General features: G+C 41.2%; 1 protein-coding gene across 4 annotated transcripts in view; it reads right to left on the bottom strand.

Moving 5' to 3' along the window:
- Window positions 1-14,601, bottom strand: part of LOC148010451 (uncharacterized) — a 36,570-nt gene extending 21,969 nt beyond the window's left edge. For 3 of the 4 annotated variants that reach the window (XM_087671203.1, XM_087671204.1, XM_087671205.1), the window contains exon 1: window positions 9,771-14,601. In XM_087671203.1, the coding sequence (XP_087527329.1) occupies window positions 9,771-12,756 (2,986 nt within the window). In that variant the 5' untranslated portion in view covers window positions 12,757-14,601. Of the gene's footprint in view, window positions 1-6,914; window positions 7,064-9,770 lie in introns of all 4 variants that reach the window. The other variant, XR_015689444.1, reaches the window with a different exon arrangement.
- Between the last annotated feature and the right edge of the window lie 4,626 nt (window positions 14,602-19,227).

Here is a 19,227-nt window from a genome sequence, read left to right as displayed (position 1 = left end):
GACACTGGTGATTTGAGTACATACCATCATTCATAATTGCTACCTCTACTCCCATGCAAGGAACACAAGTTAATACTTCTGTTTCCACTCCTATTGCTACTACTTCTATGCCAAATTTTGAAAATAATTAGGAAAAAGGTAGTATCTATGAGAGTTTAAAACAGAAAAAGAACACGAACCTAGAGAGAGAAGGGAAGAGAAAGACTGCAATGAAAGAAGAGAATGGAAGTGATAAATCTGCACTAAACTCAAAAAGAATGCCAAATACAATGTGGATTGATCAAGTACCTACACATAGCCCAAAGCATCAGTGAGGGCACCAAAACAAACTAATGACATGATAGTACTAGAAGACGGAGGAGAGTCCCGAATGTTGGAGTGTATTGAACCTACAAGAATGAATTTTGATTGTGGCCAATAGCTAATAGCTATATGAAGCCAAAAATGGAAAAATTTGGCCATTTGCTAATTAATCTTGCAATCAAGTTGGCTGACTGCATAGATAATAATAAAATAATACAATCACCTCTCTAAGATGTTGGTCGGCTTAAATCTAGTGTGAACGCACCTTTAGGCCAATGAAAAAGAAATGCAAAGGATGGAAATAAATGTCTGTCAATGTGAACATAATAAAAGGCTTACTGAAAGTGGCACCGTATTGTGCACTCTAGAATGGATAGAAACAATCAGAGCTCTCATATCTCCATCAAACTTGGATAGAGCTCACAACCAAAAGATGATAGCTTGCCATAGTATAGGCTAACATCCCTTTTAGACTTTAGGGAGTATCTAAAGACCTAAAGACCTCATGTGAAAAAGCATGGAAGCTTGAGACAACAACTACATGAATAGATCTAATGCATTGTCCTATGTGGGATAGTACACCACTAGTAAGTAGTGTCAGGAGTCAACATCTCCAACTCAATCTAAGTTACTCCACGTAGTGAGAGTGGCCCCCTCTCCATACATGAGTCCATAGAATCTCATCCTTGTAAGTAGCACAACACATGCAAAGCGGCTCTTCAATGGGCCTTCATGGGAATCTTTGTAAAAAAAAATGACAGTGCCACAACAAATGAGATGTCCATCCATAGAAACACGAAATAGCCCAAACGGCCCCTCGGCATGCGGAATCGCCGTCCCCAGCACGAAGCCGTCATGGGACGCATTGCAAGTCAATGGAACGTTCCCTGTCTGAAATGGGACAGGGAATGCCACGCGGCACCCACTTACCTTCGGCCAACCACTGCTCCTGCCCGCGATTGTTTGTGATTCTGCGCCCAATTGTTTGCCGCGCGTTTCTTGCCTGCTGCTCCCGCCCAATCCCGTTTCCGACCCCCGTGACCAGTCTGCATGGCACCTGTCCTTGTTCTCCTGTCAGTGGCCAACCGCCAATCCCCCTGCCCCTATCTCCTCCCGCCTCGCCTCCAACCTCTCTTCTTTTTTCTTCCTTCTCTTTCTTCTCTTCTTCCTTCTTCCTTCTCTTCTTTCTTCTTCCTTAAACCTTCTCCCTTCTCTTCCTTCTTCTCCTCTTCTCTTCTTCCTTCTTGCTTCTCCCTTCTCTCCTTTTCCCTTCTCTCTTGACTCTTGAGTCTTGACTCTTGAGCCTTCTCCCTTCTCTCGAGACTCGAGTTTTCACTTCTCTCGAGACTCGAGTTCTCACTTCTCTTGAGCCATTTTTATTTCAATTTTCAGCTTGAAATGGCTTCATCTTCCCGCCCCGCTCGTCGGGCTGGTGGTCGAGGAAGAAGGTCTGACGATTGGTCATGGTGGGAAGAAGTAAATGTTGACCACCCATTGAGCGGTGAAGGATCTCGACCATGGACTTGCAAGCTTTGCCCATACAAGCGAACTAGTGGAGCAAACAAGATAATCCATTGAGCTGAGCATTTGTATTTCGAATTTTTATTGATTTTAATTTTTCAAAGTTACTTAAATATTAGGATATGAAATACCAATTGCCACTTGTTCCGTTTTATGCATATATGAGCCAAATTTAAAGGTACAGGTTTGTCGGAATGTGACCTTGGAGAAGCAAAGGGAGTTTCGTGACCGTGTAGCAGGTCAATAAGCTTATCTTGCATCTAGACCACGACATGTTGCAATTAACCCTGCAACTTTTGTGACACCATCCCCATCAGATGTGTCTAGAGCAGTGTCAGTATCAAAAAGTGCTACCTGTACACCTGCTACAGGCATTGCATCGGCCATGGCATCAATAACGTCACATGTTGCGCGTAGACAGAGCACACTTGATGCTAGTTGGGATCCCAAGAAGAAGAAAGAGGTGGATACATCAGTGGCACATTTTTTTATCATGACCAAATTCAATTTCGTGCAGCCAGGTCAGAGTATTTTAAATTGATGTGCAAGAAGATTGGTGAGTATGGCCCTTTGTATATACCTCCATCATCAGAGACCTTACGCACCACTTTGCTCGACAAGGAAAAGTGCCTTGTTGAGCAAGCAACAGTGACTAGAAAGAGCATGTGGGCTAAAAATGGAGTTTTCTTGATTGCTGATGGTTGGAGTGATACATGCAAGCGATCCAGTCATGGTATGGTTGCTTATTCTCGTGGGGAAATGTATTTCATATCTTCACATGATGCATCAGGGACAGGAAAGTCAGCAGATGTACTTGCAGTAGAGTGAGTTACATGTATTGAGCTTATTGGTCAAAAGCATGTTGTGGAATTTGTTGCAGATGGAGAGTCCACAAATAGGGCAACAGGTGCTATTATCCAAGGATATCATCCGCATATCACAGTCTCATATTGTATGGCTCATTGCTTGAACAACCTACTAAAGGATATTGGTAACCTGTCATGGATTGTACCTGTCATAGAGCAAGGAGCTCAAAATGGTTAGCTTTGTTTTGAATCACCTGTTTCTTCGCCATCACTTCTCTTTGCGGTCGAAGAAGACACTTTTAAAATACTCTGATACCATATTTACTTTTAACTACTTGATGCTAGGCAGATTAAGAGAATGCAGAGATGCCTTGAGGCAGTTATTTCTTAGTGATGAGTTCACCTCATCAACATTGGCAAATACTCCTAGAGGTATCTTATGCTTGGAGAAAGCAAATAACTCTACTTTTTGGGATGATGTAAAGCGGATAGATGCTATGGTATCACCTATTGTGCATTTATTGAGGGTTATGGATGCTATGCAACCTTGCATTGACAAGGTATATGAGGCTATGGATAGGCTGAATAAAAAGTTGTAGGAGTTGGCACCAAATGATGAGGCGTATGAGGAGATACGCCATTTAGTTATGACGAGGTGGAACTCCTATAGCTCACCCATACATGCAACTGCATTTGTTGTGGATCCTGAGTTCCAAGGCAAGGGTCAAGAGAATGACATTGAGGTTATGGATGCATGAAAACTTATATTGTCTCAATGAAAGATCAAAGATTAGCTTTCATGTTATAGGACTTTTCGAGGTTCTTTTGGTTGTGGGATGCACAGAAGGATTGTTGTAAGATTGGGATAGCTTTGTGGTGGGAGGATTATGGTTCGGATGGTCGAGAGTTGTAGCAACTAGCCATCCGTATTTTGTGTCAGTCAGTTAGCTCCTCTTGTTTTGAGCAATTGTGGAGTACATATGCTCACATTGCTTTAAAGAAGAGGAATCGTCTTCGTGTGGAGAGAACAAAACTTTCTAGTATTCGTTAGTGCTAATTTGAGGATGTTATGTAACAGTATGACAACAAAGCCCGATCCATTAACAAAGTGGGAGATGCAGCAAGAAGAGGAGACACATGTTGATGTTGAGAGAGATGCAACAATTCATGGTACACATGATGATGAGGCTGGTACTTCAAGAGTAGCTAGAGCAGCCTCAGATCATGATGATGATCTTTGATTTAGTTTACTTATTATGAATCTCATGATACATGTACATTGTATATGATATTATGATCATTGATGATAGTGTGACACTTGGGCTCTTGTGCCATGCCGATATTATATTTGTACTTGTAGTCGTGCAGTTGCCCTTTGGGCTATTTTGGCAGCATTTTGCTTCAATCTAGAGATTAGACTTTATATTTGGTTTTTTTTGGGATAATGAGCATGTTCTTTCAAAGATTAGACTTCATATTTGTAAACTTTTAAGTTTTTTGGCAATAGGACCATAGGCATGTTCTTTCAGCTTAGACTTTAAAGTTTAGTTCATTGTTCATTGTTTTATTATTTATGGCATATGCATTATGCATTTTATAATTGAATAGCTTACCTCTTGAGCCTTGTAAGTTGCAATTCAATTTCTGATGAGTAGTTTTAGAATGATGCATGATATTTTAAAGTTAAAACTTAAAATGATTTGTCCTTGTGGATTGTATACCTTGGTTTTAACACTTCAAAATCCACATGGATTATGAGTGAAATATTAACTTTTTTTCATGATTTTTAATTTTTTAAATGTCATTTCCGTTCCCGCGTCCCCGTTCCCTAGGTTTGGTATCCCCGTCCCCGTTTTCCGTTCTTGTTTCCCGTTTCATGTTTCTATGTGTCTATCCAAGTATGAATAAGCTAGATCAAGAAACTAACAAGGCACCTATACCATCGAGAAGGAGATCTTTGGTAGAAACTAGCTTGGACTCTTGGTCCATGGGACATGAAACACGCTTACACTTAGCCATACCAAACTTTGAAAGTAGCTCGATAATGTACTTGTGTTGCGAAATGAAGATGCCCTTTATCGATTGATAAATCTCAAGGCCGATGAAGAAGTGAAGAATCCCGAGATCAGCCATGTGAAACTCTTGTCACAAAATCTCTCTAGTTCGATCCATTCTTGTGAATAACTCCTTGTAATGATCAAATCATCCACATAAAGGATGACTAAAGCACATCTCTAACCCTCAACCTTATAATAAAGGTTGAGATCATGCTCTCATCGGTGGAAGCCACTCTGTAGAAAGAACCAATTGATCTATTGGTACCAAGTCCTAGAATTTTGATTCATGCCATAGAGGGTCATCCACAACTTGTAAACATGATCCTCCTTTTCCAGCTCATGGAAACCAAGAGACTAATCAACATAAATCTCCTCCTCAAGAATGCCATCAAGAAGGTAGACTTCACATCCATCTAAAAAAAATAGGCCAGTGGTGATAATTGCAAGAGCCAAGATAGTCCAAATGGTAGAGATATGGGTCATTGGTACAAAACTCTTGACATAATCCAAACTTGCTCTCTATGCAAAACCCTTGGCAATAAGCCAAGCTTTGTGCTTGTACAAGGTGCCATCGACCAAGTATTTGGTCTTATAGACCCACTTCACACCTGTCACCTTTGTTTTCCCAAATGTGGAACCAACTCCCAAGTCTAACTTCACTTGATAGAGTTGAGCTCCTCCTACGTAGCATAGTGCCAAGTATCCTGTGCAAGAGCCTTCTCAATAGTGGTAGGCTTATGATCCTATAGAATCCTAGACACAAGGGCAGTTCACATAGAGTGAACTACCCTTCTTGGCATGTAGCCTAGCTGATTTGCATGGGTTCCGCCAATGTCTCAAGAAAGTGAGTAACTCTCAAATCCTACATAAGCTTATGAAACCACTAGGAAACAACAAGTTGATCCTATTCTGATGGAGACCTAAAGGCCTCTTGTACCTATGAAGCACCTATTTGGACAAAGGACTCCCCCTCATTACACAAAGAAGCCTCCCTCTCATTTGAAGAAGATGGCTTCCCCTCTGATGGCTCATTACCCCTTGGAGCCGTAGCCTCCTCAAAGACCACATCTTGACTTACCTCTATCTTTCTTTTCGTTAGGTCATAGAACCTACAACCCTTCATGGTTGTACTATAACCAACAAAGGAAAACTTTTTTGACTTTGCGTCGATCTTGCCCCTTTTCTTCTTATCCACATGGACATTTATATTGCACTTAAAGATGCGAAAGTGAGAGACGAACAGCTTCTTACCAAAGAAAGCCTCATAGGGAGTCATATCCTTCAAAGTCGATGTCAAAGACTTGTTTTGGATATGAATCATTGTGGAGACTTCACATCAAAAGCATGCTGCAATTCAGCTTTCAGGCTGAAATTTGTGCTTCATGAGGTCTAGTCAATAGCATGTCATCCACGTAAAGAATGAGAATCAAGAGGTTATCCCCATCTTCGTAGACATAAAGTGTGCTTTCAATGTGTGAATTACTGACATTAAGAGCAATCAACATAGAACCAATGCAAGGATCCTCCACTAGACAAGGTATGAGGGTGTAACAAATGCCCATAAATCAAAGGTATCAATGATAGACTCCATTTTATACGACCAAAAGGAGTATTTGGATACATCATGCCAATCTTCTATGGGCAAAGAAGAAAGAATAGACACCTGTACAGATGGTGCCATAATAGGCAGATGAGGACCTGCAATACAATTCCTATGAGAAATATGTAGAGAAGTAAGGGGGAGAAGGCTACTTTGATCTTCTAGACCTATTAGAGTTACGTGGCTCTAATTTTCTATCTTCATGTCACTCATTGCGATAGTCTAACTGGTGAGAATTCCTGTCTTCAGAAGAGTGGATGGAGTCCTCATTTGAGTCATCAAAAGTATTGAACCAGTAATCCATAGCTCCTTAAATAGAGTTGCAAATATACAAAAATCGGCTACATTTTGTTGTTATGCTGCTTGAATGGAGGAGAAAATCAGCTACATCTTGCACAAGTTGTAGATGCCTCGCACACTTTGTAGAATGCCCAAATAATGCAGAAAATTTGTGTTCCTTGCAACAAATCTGCTCCAAACAGCAAGCTAAGTGTGGTTTTGCTCTTCTTAGAGCCTCTTAAGTCCTCTCCCTTGTGAAAGATACATTGTGAGAGTGCACAATGGAAGAAGAACACGAACATGGAGAGAGAAGGACTGCAAAGAAAGAAGAGAATTGAAGTGATAAACCTGCACTAAACTCAAAAAGAATGCTGAATACAATGTGGACTGATCAGTCCCTGCATGCAACCCAAAGTGCCAGTGAGGGCACTAGATCAAGCTGATGACAATAGAAGCACTCGAAGACGGACGAGAGTCCCAAATGTAGTGTGTTGAACCTGCAAGAATAAATGATGAGACCAATGCATTTCTCATGGCTATATATAGCCAAAAATGGGAAAAACTGGCTGACTGCTGAGCAAACACACAGTAAACTGACTGACTAAGTAATAATACAATAATGCAGTCTCCTCCCTAAAATGCTGATCGCCTCAAATCTAGTGTGAACATGAACTCCAGCCACTAAAAAAGAAATGCAAAAGCTGGAAATAAACATCAGCTAGTGTTAACACAATAAAAGACTTACTGAAAGTGTAATGCACAATAATGCACACTCTACAATGGGCAAAAACAATCAGAGCTCCCATGTCTCCATCAAACTCTAACAAAGCTCACAACCAGGAGATGAAAAACTAATATGGTACAAGCTAATAGTATTCAATCTATCCACACAAGTCCAAGTCTTGAAGAGGACAGATTCTTGTATGTACATATACAAAGATGTGCTTATCATAAGAAATCAGATAATACTTATGTTAAAGATACGGCCATCCCTACGATGGACACAGGCATATATTGGGCAATTTAGGGTAGTTTAGGCATTTGCATTATGTCCTGGAGTAGGTTGGGAACCAGTTTATGCAGTTGCCAATAGTTGGGCAAGGTCTCGTGCAGGCCAACCAAGGCGGGACAGCTTATGCCACGTAGCAGGCAGCTGTTCATTACATTTTCTGCATTATTTTATTGTTTGAGTGCAATCGGCCAGTCCCTAATCATTTTCATGTATTATTTTATTCCTATATAAGCAGGCTTGCCCGTTGGTCACATTCACTTCAATTTTCTTTCAGTGAGAGAGAACTCCGGCTGGTGATACTCCAACACCCCATGTATATATCTACCTTCAACATTCAGCATTCTACTCTCTCTCTCTCTTGCTTGCCCCCCCCCCCCCCCAACGGCAGTGTCCACTTCTTTCTTTCAGTCTGATTATACACTTTGTATCCCCTGCACTCTAACATGGTATTAGAGCAGTGTAGAAGGGCTGCTTGATCTTGGGCAAATCTAAAGAGCAGGTTTACACCAAGGCTGCATTTTCAGCATTTGAGGGTGAACAAGAGGGCTCCGACCTGACAAGAGGTTGAAGCAAGCAAGGACGCACAAGAAAGGAAGGTGGATTGCTGTTTTTGTGTAGGTTTTGCTGTCAAAGAAGGAGAAAAGGCTATGTTTTCAGCTTTTTAAAGCAGATTTTGATATTTAATAGCCTTAGTGCTAGGCTTGACTGGACAAAGACATCCAAACAAGACTATAGCAAACAATGCCAGAGCTCCAAATGTTCCCATCTAACTCAAATTGAGGCTCACAACCAAGAGGTGACACTGCTCTTCTAAAGCTAGTAGCACACAAGAGTCTAGAAGTTGGTACATGGCCTGGTCACACAGCAAGTTCCTAGTACCTTGTGCCAAATGCATGCTGAGAGAGGAGGCACTACTTAAAGGATTGCCCCGAAGCCTAGGAGGAATGGTTATGGAGGAGAGCTCTTCGCTGGTCTTCCATGGCATGATTGCTGAGATTATGGTGGTGACTTGGGGAATAGTAGTGTGGGACATGGATAGAGGTCCAGCATGTGGATCCAAGAATATTCAGAGGAGTCAATCATTTCTTGTCTATGGACAACAGCTTGCAGATAGAGAGGACCATGTGGAATTGTCGTAGGCAGCAGCATGTCCCTCTCCAGGACCTGGATAGAGATTATCTGTACTGTCCGTAGGAGACGGGAGAGCCTCCAGGGTGATCCTGACTCCATGAGGATAGAGATATTTCTTTATACACGGGAGGCTGCACGTTCTTTTACTTTTAGTCACATATGGTCTAGCATTACAAACCACTAGATTGGCTTCGCATAGCCCTTATAATAGAGTACTCCATGCTATTTTATGCTTTATCGTTGCGTACATAACAAGAATTGTATTGTGCGTTACCTATTGACTGAGGTATTTATGGACAGAATTTCCTCTTCGTGGGAGAAAAAAGCTGTGTCTTCTGGCAAAGAAAGTTTGATCCCTAGAATGGGTTCCGTCGAGGACTTCATACCACTACATTTGGCATTGGCTCTAGTCCGGAGCTCTATTGCTTGGCACTAATTTCAACATCCCTCACATTGCCATTGATGTGATGCGATCTATCTGAGTAGCTTACTTGAAAGTGTACTTCGTCATCGTGTATTGCTTTTGCTAACCAATTCCCCTCCAAGAAAAATATTGTTGGCAGAAGCACTGAGAGATAGTCGGATTGTATTGTAGATGTTAAGCGCTACGGAGTGTGACTGTTGTAGACACTGATGTGGACACATTTGGCATTGTAATGTCTTTCCTGCCTAACGCAATCAAAATTGAATGTTTTTTGTGACATGATAAACTGTATGCTAGAAAATCATTTGAAGTCTAGATTTCATGTCATGTGATTCTATGTATCATACTTTATATGCAGGACACAAGGTCACAGGGTAGTACACTCTATAAATAATACAGCCTTGATTTATGCAGCCTGAGTTAATTGTATTGTCTATGTGTCACTGTTACTGACAATATGATGGAAAAGGCTTGATAACAATGATGTATTTATATTCCACAAGGCCAGAACACTGGATCATGGAATTGAGACAAGAATAAATGTCATGAGACACTAACATTACACTTTTAATGAGCAAATAGATAACACACAAAGATATATATATATATTAAAAAAGAGATGCATGTGTACACTTACCAGGTGCAATGTACCCATAGGATCCAGCAACTGCAGACATCGACTTTGAGAGAGACATGTCTATCAACTTAGCTAATCCAAAGTCACCTACATGAGCCTCGAACTTTTCATCCAATAAAATGTTGCTAGATTTGATGTCTCTATGAACAATCTGAGGCTTGCAATCATGGTGCAGGTAGGATAAACCTTCTGCAGCACCCAAAGCTATCTGATACCTAGTTTCCCACTCCATTTCACAAGGTGCAGTATGAAGAAGATCCCCTAAACTTCCTCTTGGCATATATTCATACAGGAGAAGATTAGCAGCTGGATGATGACAAAAGCCATATAACTTGATGATGTTACGGTGTCTTATTTTCCCAAGTGTGGTGATCTCGGCCTGAAAACTGTTCTCAAAGGTGGGTGTATTTGTAACTATAGGTAATTTTTTGACAGCAAGGACAAGACTTGGCAATGTTGCCTTGTAGACTATACCACAAGAACCACTTCCAATAACACATGTTTCTGAAAAGTTGTCTGTGGCTTCCATTAAATCTTGGAAGGTGAAATCTGATGTGGGAGAGAAATAGGAGTCGGAAGTGATCTTTGCTTCCTCTTGTGGAATGAAAACTTTTGTTGTTTTCTTGCAAAGCCAGCATGATCCCGCCATAATTATTAGGACCAAGATTCCTGTAACAACTGCACCAATCCCAGCAAGTTTTTCTATTGATGCTTTTGCTTCTTGTTGCAAGCTGGTGCTTTTGGCACCAGGTGAAAGAAACAGATTCGGTTGACAGGCCTCAAGTAATGGAGAACCACAGAGTCCATCATTCCCAATGAAATTGGAGGATGACATTATCTGGAAAACCGCAGAACTTGGTATAGGTCCTGTCAAGTGGTTGAAAGAAACATTGAGCACGATAAGGCTAGTAAGATCTGAAAAAGATTGAGGTAGAAGTCCCATGAGCTCATTATTCTCCAGATATAAGTACTCCAGCTTTCCAAGCCTGCCAAGCTCAGCAGGTATATTTCCAGTAAGCTTGTTATTGCTGAGATTTAAAGCAATCTGTAAACTTTGTAATGCCCCCAGTTCGGATGGGATTTTACCTGACAGTTTGTTCCCACCCATCTGCAGTTCTGTCAAGTGATTGAGGTTGCCAAATGTGACTGGTATAGATCCTGTTAGTTGGTTATCAGCAAGGGCAAGAATCTCCAACTGAATCAGAGTACCAAGTTTTGCAGGAATCATCCCTTTCAATGCATTATGGCTCAAATCTAGGCGTTGAAGATTGGAGCAATACCCCAAAGCTGGAGGAATCACGCCTGTGATAAAATTGAAGGAAATATTCAAGACCCGCAGCTGTTTCAATTCCCCAATTTCTTTGGGAATAGTCCCAATCAAGGAGTTCCCTGAAAGTCTTAGCATTTGGAGGCTCTTCTGGTTTACAGCTAGCTGGCCAGGAATTGGGCCCTGTAGTTGGTTGTTGGAGAGATCCAGATGAGTAAGGTTGGCAAACAGGCTGAATGGAATCGTCCCAGTGAGTGTGTTCTGTTCCAAGAAAAGTTTTTTAAGAGATTGACAATGAGAAATCCCCAATGGGATCCTTTGCGTCAATTTATTATGTGAAAGATCGAGATAAAAGAGCTGGTTGTACTTGCACACGTATATTGGAATGTGTCCGGTAAGATTATTGACTGATACATCAAGCACTGAGAGATTACTCTGACTCCCAATGAGGGATGGGATAGTGCCCACCAAACAGTTTGCAGAAAGCTGCAAATGGGTAATATGTTTCAAGTACTGGAAGCCCACTGGAATTGTTCCTGAAAGTGCATTCAGAGAAAGATCCAGTGTCCGTAGATTAGTCAAATTACTAAAGGCCGGAAGAATTTCTCCAGAGAGATGGTTTTCATAAAGTTGAAGCCACTCCAATTTCTGCAGAGAAGCAAAACCTGCTGGTATAGTGCCCGTGAGATTGTTTTCTGAAAGGTCCATTTCCATTAGGGAGGTACAATTGGCAAGCTCTTTGGGAATAATGCCACTCAGATGGTTTTTGTACAAGTAAAGTTTCTCCATAAATTTGAGGTTTTCTAGTTCTGATGGTATGCTTCCTGTCAACTTATTTCCAAACAGGGACAACATCTGCAAATTTACACAATTTGCAAGCTCTGAGGGGATCCTTCCAGTCAGATGATTTTTTTGGAGAGAGAGACTGGTCAAGTTCTGCATTCGTCCTAAGGCTGGAGGGATTTCTCCTTCCAGATTGTTTTCAGCCAGTCCAAGGACTAGTAAGCTTACACAGTCAACTAGTGCAGAAGGAATAGGCCCTGATAATTGATTGTCACCAACTCGAAGTGCGATGAGATTTTTCAGGTTGCCAATAGATAGTGGAATTGGACCTGTCAAGTTGTTGGTGTAGAGCAATAGCTGCTGCAGGCTGGACAAGTTCCCTAATTGTACTGGAAGGCTGCCACTAAGCACATTGTCGTATAACATGAGGGCCTGAAGATTGTGTAGGTTTCCCAACTCTTCTGTAATGCTTCCAGACAGTTTGTTGTGACTAAGATCCAGGACTTGAAGCAGAGAGAGGTTACCCAAGCCTTCTGGAATAGATCCAACCAGTGCATTCTTTGTAAGGTTGAGGATCAATAAAGAACTGCATTGGCTTATCTCATCGGGAATCATCCCGGAAAGTTCATTGTCAGCAAGGTTCAGCATCTGCAGTTCAGTCAGCATCCGAAGGCTGCTTGATATAATCCCAGTCAGATTCATGCTTGCAAGGTTGACATTTGTGACATGGCCACGGCTGCAATTTATACCCTTCCAACTACAAGGTGTGGTGTTCAACTGCTTCCAACTATCCAAGTGATGTAATGGATCTACTAACTGATCTTTGAACCTTAAGAGAGGTTCAACCTCACGTGAAAGAGATGAAACTGGCAAAAACAGACGTGCAAGAACCAATAAAATATACACAGCTTGCACATACCTTGGAGTGCTCCACATGATAAGATATATGTCTCTCAGATACTGTTAGAGATGTACATTCTTAGTAGCCGTCCTTCTGTCTGCACAAGCCAGTGTTCATATCTCTGAGGGAGGTTAGGTACCTTACATCAAGCATATGCTGGCGAGGGCTAATGTATAAGGGAGGTTGTGATCATGAGGGTTTTACAAATTATAGAGCCGGGTGCAGAATGTAGTTTGTTTTGTCAGGCTTCAGAATGATCAGATGAAGATGGCTAAAGAACAGCTCAAGAAGATACTGAGATTTTCTGATCTGAAGGATAGGTGACATGGAATTGATCGTCAAGAAATAGGGGGACTGTACAAGGATATCAGGGTTTTGAGCTTCCAAAGAATGCTGAATAAAGCTTTTGAGAGTAAAAATTTGAGTAAAAAAATATGCACAGCAAGGAATGTACAGTCTAAGGGCCAGAAGAGAGGGAAGGCTTGGAAGAGCAAAGCCTTCATGGTGAGATCGCAATACAAGAAGCTAAATAATAAAGCAGGGGAGGCCATCCCAAGGATTAAGAGAGGCAGGGGATGTGCAAGAAGCAAAATTTGATGCTCAAATGAGGTCAATGTCTGGCCTCTGTGGAGCTACTGGAGGGGAGGATGATGACAGAAAGCATGCCTTCTTGTGGAATCGACAGAAGGGGAAGGCTCGGTCAGGATGGTGACTGTTGGAAGCTTGGGCTGGCCGAGGAATGCAAGAATTATACTCCAATGGTTAGATAGTGGGGATTTTGTGTAGGGACCCAGAAAGTGGGAGGTCGAGCTAGAAATGATAGTGGGCCATTGCCCAAGGAAAATCCCTGTTTTGCCTTTAATTTTCCAACTCATAATCCACAGTCGATCATCAGCCACTTCAGTCTTCCTCCCAACAAAAACAGATATGTCATTTTCTTGGTTTGAGGCAAGCCTGCTGGGCCTCTCTGCTTGAAATGGGTTAGATTAGAAAAAAAATGCTAATCAATCTTCAAGAGGGTTTTCACAAACCTGCCCCACATATGAACCCCACATTGCTCAAACGTCAAGAACTTCAGCATCATAAGGCTTTTGCAAGGGAGCATGCTGCAATGGTGGACAGTTAGCACCGGCGTGGGGGCCACACTAGGTCTGAGAAGCTGATGATGCTGATACTAATAGAAAGGAACACCAGCCACACTATGGATGGGGTGAGCTTCCTTGTACCACATGAGGATACCCATAAAGTTCCTGATAGCAGACCATGACTCAGAAGTACTATGTGGAAACCTTCTGCAGGCCCATGAGTCTGCTAAGAGGATTTCCGAGCATTTGGAGTTGATAAAGAGCCTAATACCTATGCGGCATGCCCTCAATGCAATAAGACCCTTTACTGCAGGCCTGTGGGAATGGCTGCTGAAAGCAAAAGCATTGACACTTCAATTGCCTATAGAGCTAAAGTGGCTGCTAAAAGGAAAACCAGTGACACTTTCATAGACCTAAAATGGCTTTACAAACAGCAACCCAAGCTATATGTAGCATGCCAGCAGCCAAAAGCAACACAGAACAGGAGTGACATTCCAGCCATTCCATGCAAAAGCAAGACGACCAAATTCTGGCGCACTAGACAGACAGAGGCTGTGATGGGGATGGGGATGAGGGCACACATTCCAGAGTTCCTTTTCCCTTTCTCATGGCTCACAGCCGAGCTCTGCATGGGAGATGTCCTTCGTTGATACCCAAAATCTCTACAGCTAAATGATACACTAAATGATACAATGGAATAAAGGCGACGCAGGTAACAGGATGGCAGAGCAGCATCTATTCATCTCAGAATTCCATTTTCATTTTCAATTAATCATAGGTAGCCTCTAGCTTGATTTCGATGTAACAGGTTGAAGCTGCACATGGGAAACAGACACTGTCACACCTTTTGAGAAAGAACAAAGCTCATTGCTGTTTCAAGGCTAATAAATCCGAGGGTAATCGATGGTCGCTCATTGCCCTTTACGACTATGACTACCTTGCCTAATGATCTTCCATTGGCACCACAGCACTAAGAGATTGTTTATTGCTGCTAATTTTGAGATTCCTATGAGACACTGTTTATTGATGTTCATGCAAGTCTATAAGTCCTTATTGGGCCAGGTTCTAAGATGTGATCACTGATGGTTGAGACTTTCATGATGTTAATGTGAGCCATGAATTATGGGACGAGAGGAAACTTATAGTGTGTTATTTCCATGGGTTGGACTTACTCAACTTGTCTAGATGGTTGTCTTTTGACTTCTCGTAAACCTTCATGCAATTTGTCTCACCCATTTGCTCATATACTATGCCACTTTTGATGCTTGAAATTGTTTGTCTTGAACCATAAAAGTGCCCATAGTGTTTCTTTAGTACTTTGCAAAAGACACTTCAATTGGTTAATGAGAAGGTGAAAGAGGTAGGCTTATCGGTGAATTGGAAGAAAATCAAAAGAGATCATAAATGCCAAGAACATCAATGTTTTGCTTATTTGACCTCGAGTATGTTTGAATTGTTGTCGGCATCAAGCATCTTGGTGTAGAAAATAGAGCCATTGGGTAGTGTTGATCCTTTAAGTGCCCCATGCTAAATCTTGAAGTTAACCATTCTTAGCAAAGGATCAATATAACTATGGCAAGGAAGAGGAGGGTCAAAGAGTACCCTTGGCTAACTGACATCTTCAATCAGAGATTAACCCATTGATGTTGATGAAAGGTGCATGGGAGAGCTATGGCGGGAGAGCAAGAGTAAGAGAGAGAGACTCACAATGTGGAAACTCCAATAGTCACAATGTGTGGCCGGCCTTCTCTTTATTCATCTGTCACTAAAAGAATAAAGAATAAACTGACGGTGATGGGCGTCTGATGCCTGCAATGTGCAAATGCGGATACTATTAGTACAATAATACACGAGTGGCTAGGCGGAGGCGCCTTTACCCCCAACAACCTCCCACTTAAAGGCGAATCCACCCCAGTGAGGAGTGAAAAAGAAAAAGAAAAAACAATACATGTACACATGTACAACAGGAAGAGGAAAGACGTCATCTCATCCCACACCCATCAACCTCTTGAGGAAGGCAAAGTGCTCTGTAGAGAGGCTTTTGGTGAGCAAATCTGTAGGATTTTGGTCAATTGAGATCTTGATAAGGTCAATAGACTTGTTCTCAATGACCCCACGTATGAAGTGATACCTCACCTCAATGTGTTTTGTCTTCGCATGGAAGACCGGATTCTTGAGTAACTGAATAGCACTCATAGAATCCGAATGCAGTGTCAGGATAGCATCAATAGCAAGGTCATGAACCAAATGGCCTAACCATATGGCCTCCTTGCAAGCCTCAGTGGCTACAACATACTCGGCCTCAGTGGTGGAAAGAGTCGTACACTTCTACACCCTGGACATCCAAGAGACAGCACCTCCAGCATAGGTGAACACATAGCCAAAAGTGGACTTCCTACTATCTACATATCCTACATAATTAAAGTCAGTGTACCTCACGACTACTGTATCCTGGCTACCATAGCATATGCGCTAGGTGAGAGAGGGCCATTGTACTTCATGGTTGAATCTCTTGAATGAATAAGAGGGTGTCCAAAGTTCCATTGTTGAGCTCATTGAGTATGACTTTTGGAAGAAAATAAAGAAAAAGGGTCTACAAATTTTTGAACAACAGTAATTTTTGTAATAGTCGATGTTAGACATACTCCCTCTAGTGTAGATTGTATTAAGCAACTAGCATCCTTCATTGGGTTTATTTTTTCATCAAGACTAAATTTTGATTACATGTAAACAAATTCAAGACTAGCTGAAAGGACCATAAAGGGGTAGGATGCCTAAGGGGGATGGGCAAAGTCTAACCCTAATTTTCTTGTATTTAAAGGATGAGAATGAATAGAACATGCTATTCATGTGTGTGAAATTTTGGAGTTCTTGCCTTCTTGCGTTTCATTTGTGAGACAAAGGGAGAGAGTGCATGTCAATAAGATCATGAATCATATAAATGGAATCCCATGTACTTCTCTCTTCAAACATCATGGTGCTCGAAGCATGGAATCTATCTCCATCACTTACCATCGTGTTGAAATTTCTCAACAACATCATTGGAGATTGTCATATTAACCCTTTGATTTCTCTCCATTTCTCTACTTTTTTGCTTGAGCTATTTAAAACATAAATTGATACCATATGAATCCTCTTGATCAATCAGAATAACCCTAAGGAAGAAGCATCCTTCTCTATGCACCTAGCACTTAAGGAGTCTTTGATCAGCATCAGTATTCCATATTTTCTTCTCTTATATGCAACTATTATGCATTTATATCCTTCAAACTCATCCTCCTATCAGTAAATCATCTTATATTTTAACTTCCTACAGTGTCGACACATCTAGGATTCTATTCCTAAGCAATGACTTCCATTCTCTTTGATTCAAAGCAAGCACCCATATATTCCATGAGATCGGAGTAAGCTTAGTATTGTTGTTCATAGTATTGTCCTTGTAGAAATTACATAGCACAATGGACAAAATCTGAGCAAGGAGTAGAGAACACACAACAAATATGAGAAGAACAAAGATTACTTTAATTTTAAACAAACTGATACAAAGATGGCTTTGTCCACCGATGCGCTTCCACTGTGAAGCTTGGATGGCAATCCAAACAGATGATACTGGGTGTGAAAGATAGATTGACAATGGCTTTAGAGGGGTCTTCCTTTAATAGCCCGAGAATGTAATCTAGTCGGCATGTCTAACCATATTATAAACCTTCCCTAGTTGATAACTTGATGCATTGTGCCTTAAGTTGCTACTAGCATAACTACTCTATCTAGCCCAAAGGCTAGATCCACAAAGACCATCTTTTTTCCATCCGATCACATAGACCTCATCTGACATACAAGTCAAGACCCACCCAATATCCATGCTCACACATGGCCTCTCCTCATAATGAAGGCCTTACAACTTAGAGCACTATGGATCATTGGTGGTGCCTTATAAGGGTGGGGCATTGAGAATATCTAATACCCCCTCCCCCCTCAATGTCTACTCGTAGGTGAACTACATTCTCAGCCTAATATAAAGTCTTTGAAGATGAATTTGAAGGAGATCCTTAATAAGAGCTTTGGTGAAGATATGTGTTCCATTCTCCTTCATTGGATAATAGACTGAGCTCTACTATCCCATCCTCGATTAAGTCATGCACATAGTGATATTGGATCTCAATGTGTTTTGTGTGTGCATGAAAAACTAGATTTTTGGCAATGATGATGCAACTTTGATTATCACATCTTAGCACTGTTGGGTCTTCATATTGTACTCCCATATGCCATAGGATCCTCTTTAACCATACTACTTCACATGGAACAAAGCTTCGTTATAGAAGACAATGCCACAATTGGTTGCTTCTTATTGATCCAAGAGAAAGTTTATGAATCTAAAGAGAAATAATATCTAGAAATTGATTTCCTAGAATCACAGTCACCTGCCCAGTGTTAGTCACATTTTCCCAAAGAGCACTTCTAGAACTATATGTGATACCATAGTCAAGAGTTCCCTTCAAGTATTTGACACTCGCATCTTGGCTTTCCAAGGACTTTCTCCGTGTTTGTTTGAGAACTTACTCAAAACCCCAACATCAACATAAGTAGATGAGGTTGCCAACCAATCTCTTGTACCTCCCAGTGTCTGCTAGTGTTGATGTAACCTCAATGGATAACTTCACATTGGCCTCCATAGATGTAGCTATCTCCTTACACTTGGTCATGCTAAATGATTTTAAGATCTCCCATACATAATTTTTTTGAGAGATGAAGATTTTGACAAGCTCTTGCTAGACTTCAATCCCCAAACAATAATGCAACAAGCCCAAGTCTGTCATTTCAAACTTGAAGCTCAAAACCTTTTGAGTCTGATGGATCATACCTTCATAGTCACCTATAATAAGAAGGTCATCCACATATAGGACAATCATTACAAACTTTTCACTATCCCCGTAACCATACAAGTTAGCACATGAGGCATATCTTTTGAAATTCAATCCTAGAAAGAATTTATCTATCCACCATTGATACCATTCTCTAGGGCCTGCTTTCTTCGGCTTACAAACTCTGTTCTCAGAATGGGAGGCTAGCCTCAAACACTGGTGGCTGATCCATATACACCCCCTCCTTGAGGTCACCATTCAAAAATACTAATTTAACATCCATTTGGTAAACTAGCTACTTCTTATGAGTAGTCATTGCAAGTATTGTGCAAATAGTGGTCATTCTAGCAATTGAAGCAAATGATTCTTGAAAATTGAATCCTTTAACCTATAAAAATCTATGTGTAACTAATATAGCTTTGTACTTTTCTAAGCTACCATGATCCTTGTACTTTACCTTCTAGGCCCACTTGGTACCAATAATCTTCCTCTTTTCTAGTCGATCCACTAGCCCCCTAGTGTCATTCTTCATTATGTTGTCATAGTCAGCTTGCATAGC

This window comes from Lygodium microphyllum, chromosome 29 (assembly GCF_053477565.2).
Source record: "Lygodium microphyllum isolate KBCC chromosome 29, Lygodium_microphyllum_v1.1.10, whole genome shotgun sequence".
In the NCBI taxonomy this organism is placed as follows: Eukaryota; Viridiplantae; Streptophyta; class Polypodiopsida; order Schizaeales; family Lygodiaceae; genus Lygodium; species Lygodium microphyllum.
The sequence above is the reverse complement of the archived record's forward strand: the minus strand, read 5'-3'. Positions and strand labels throughout refer to the sequence as shown.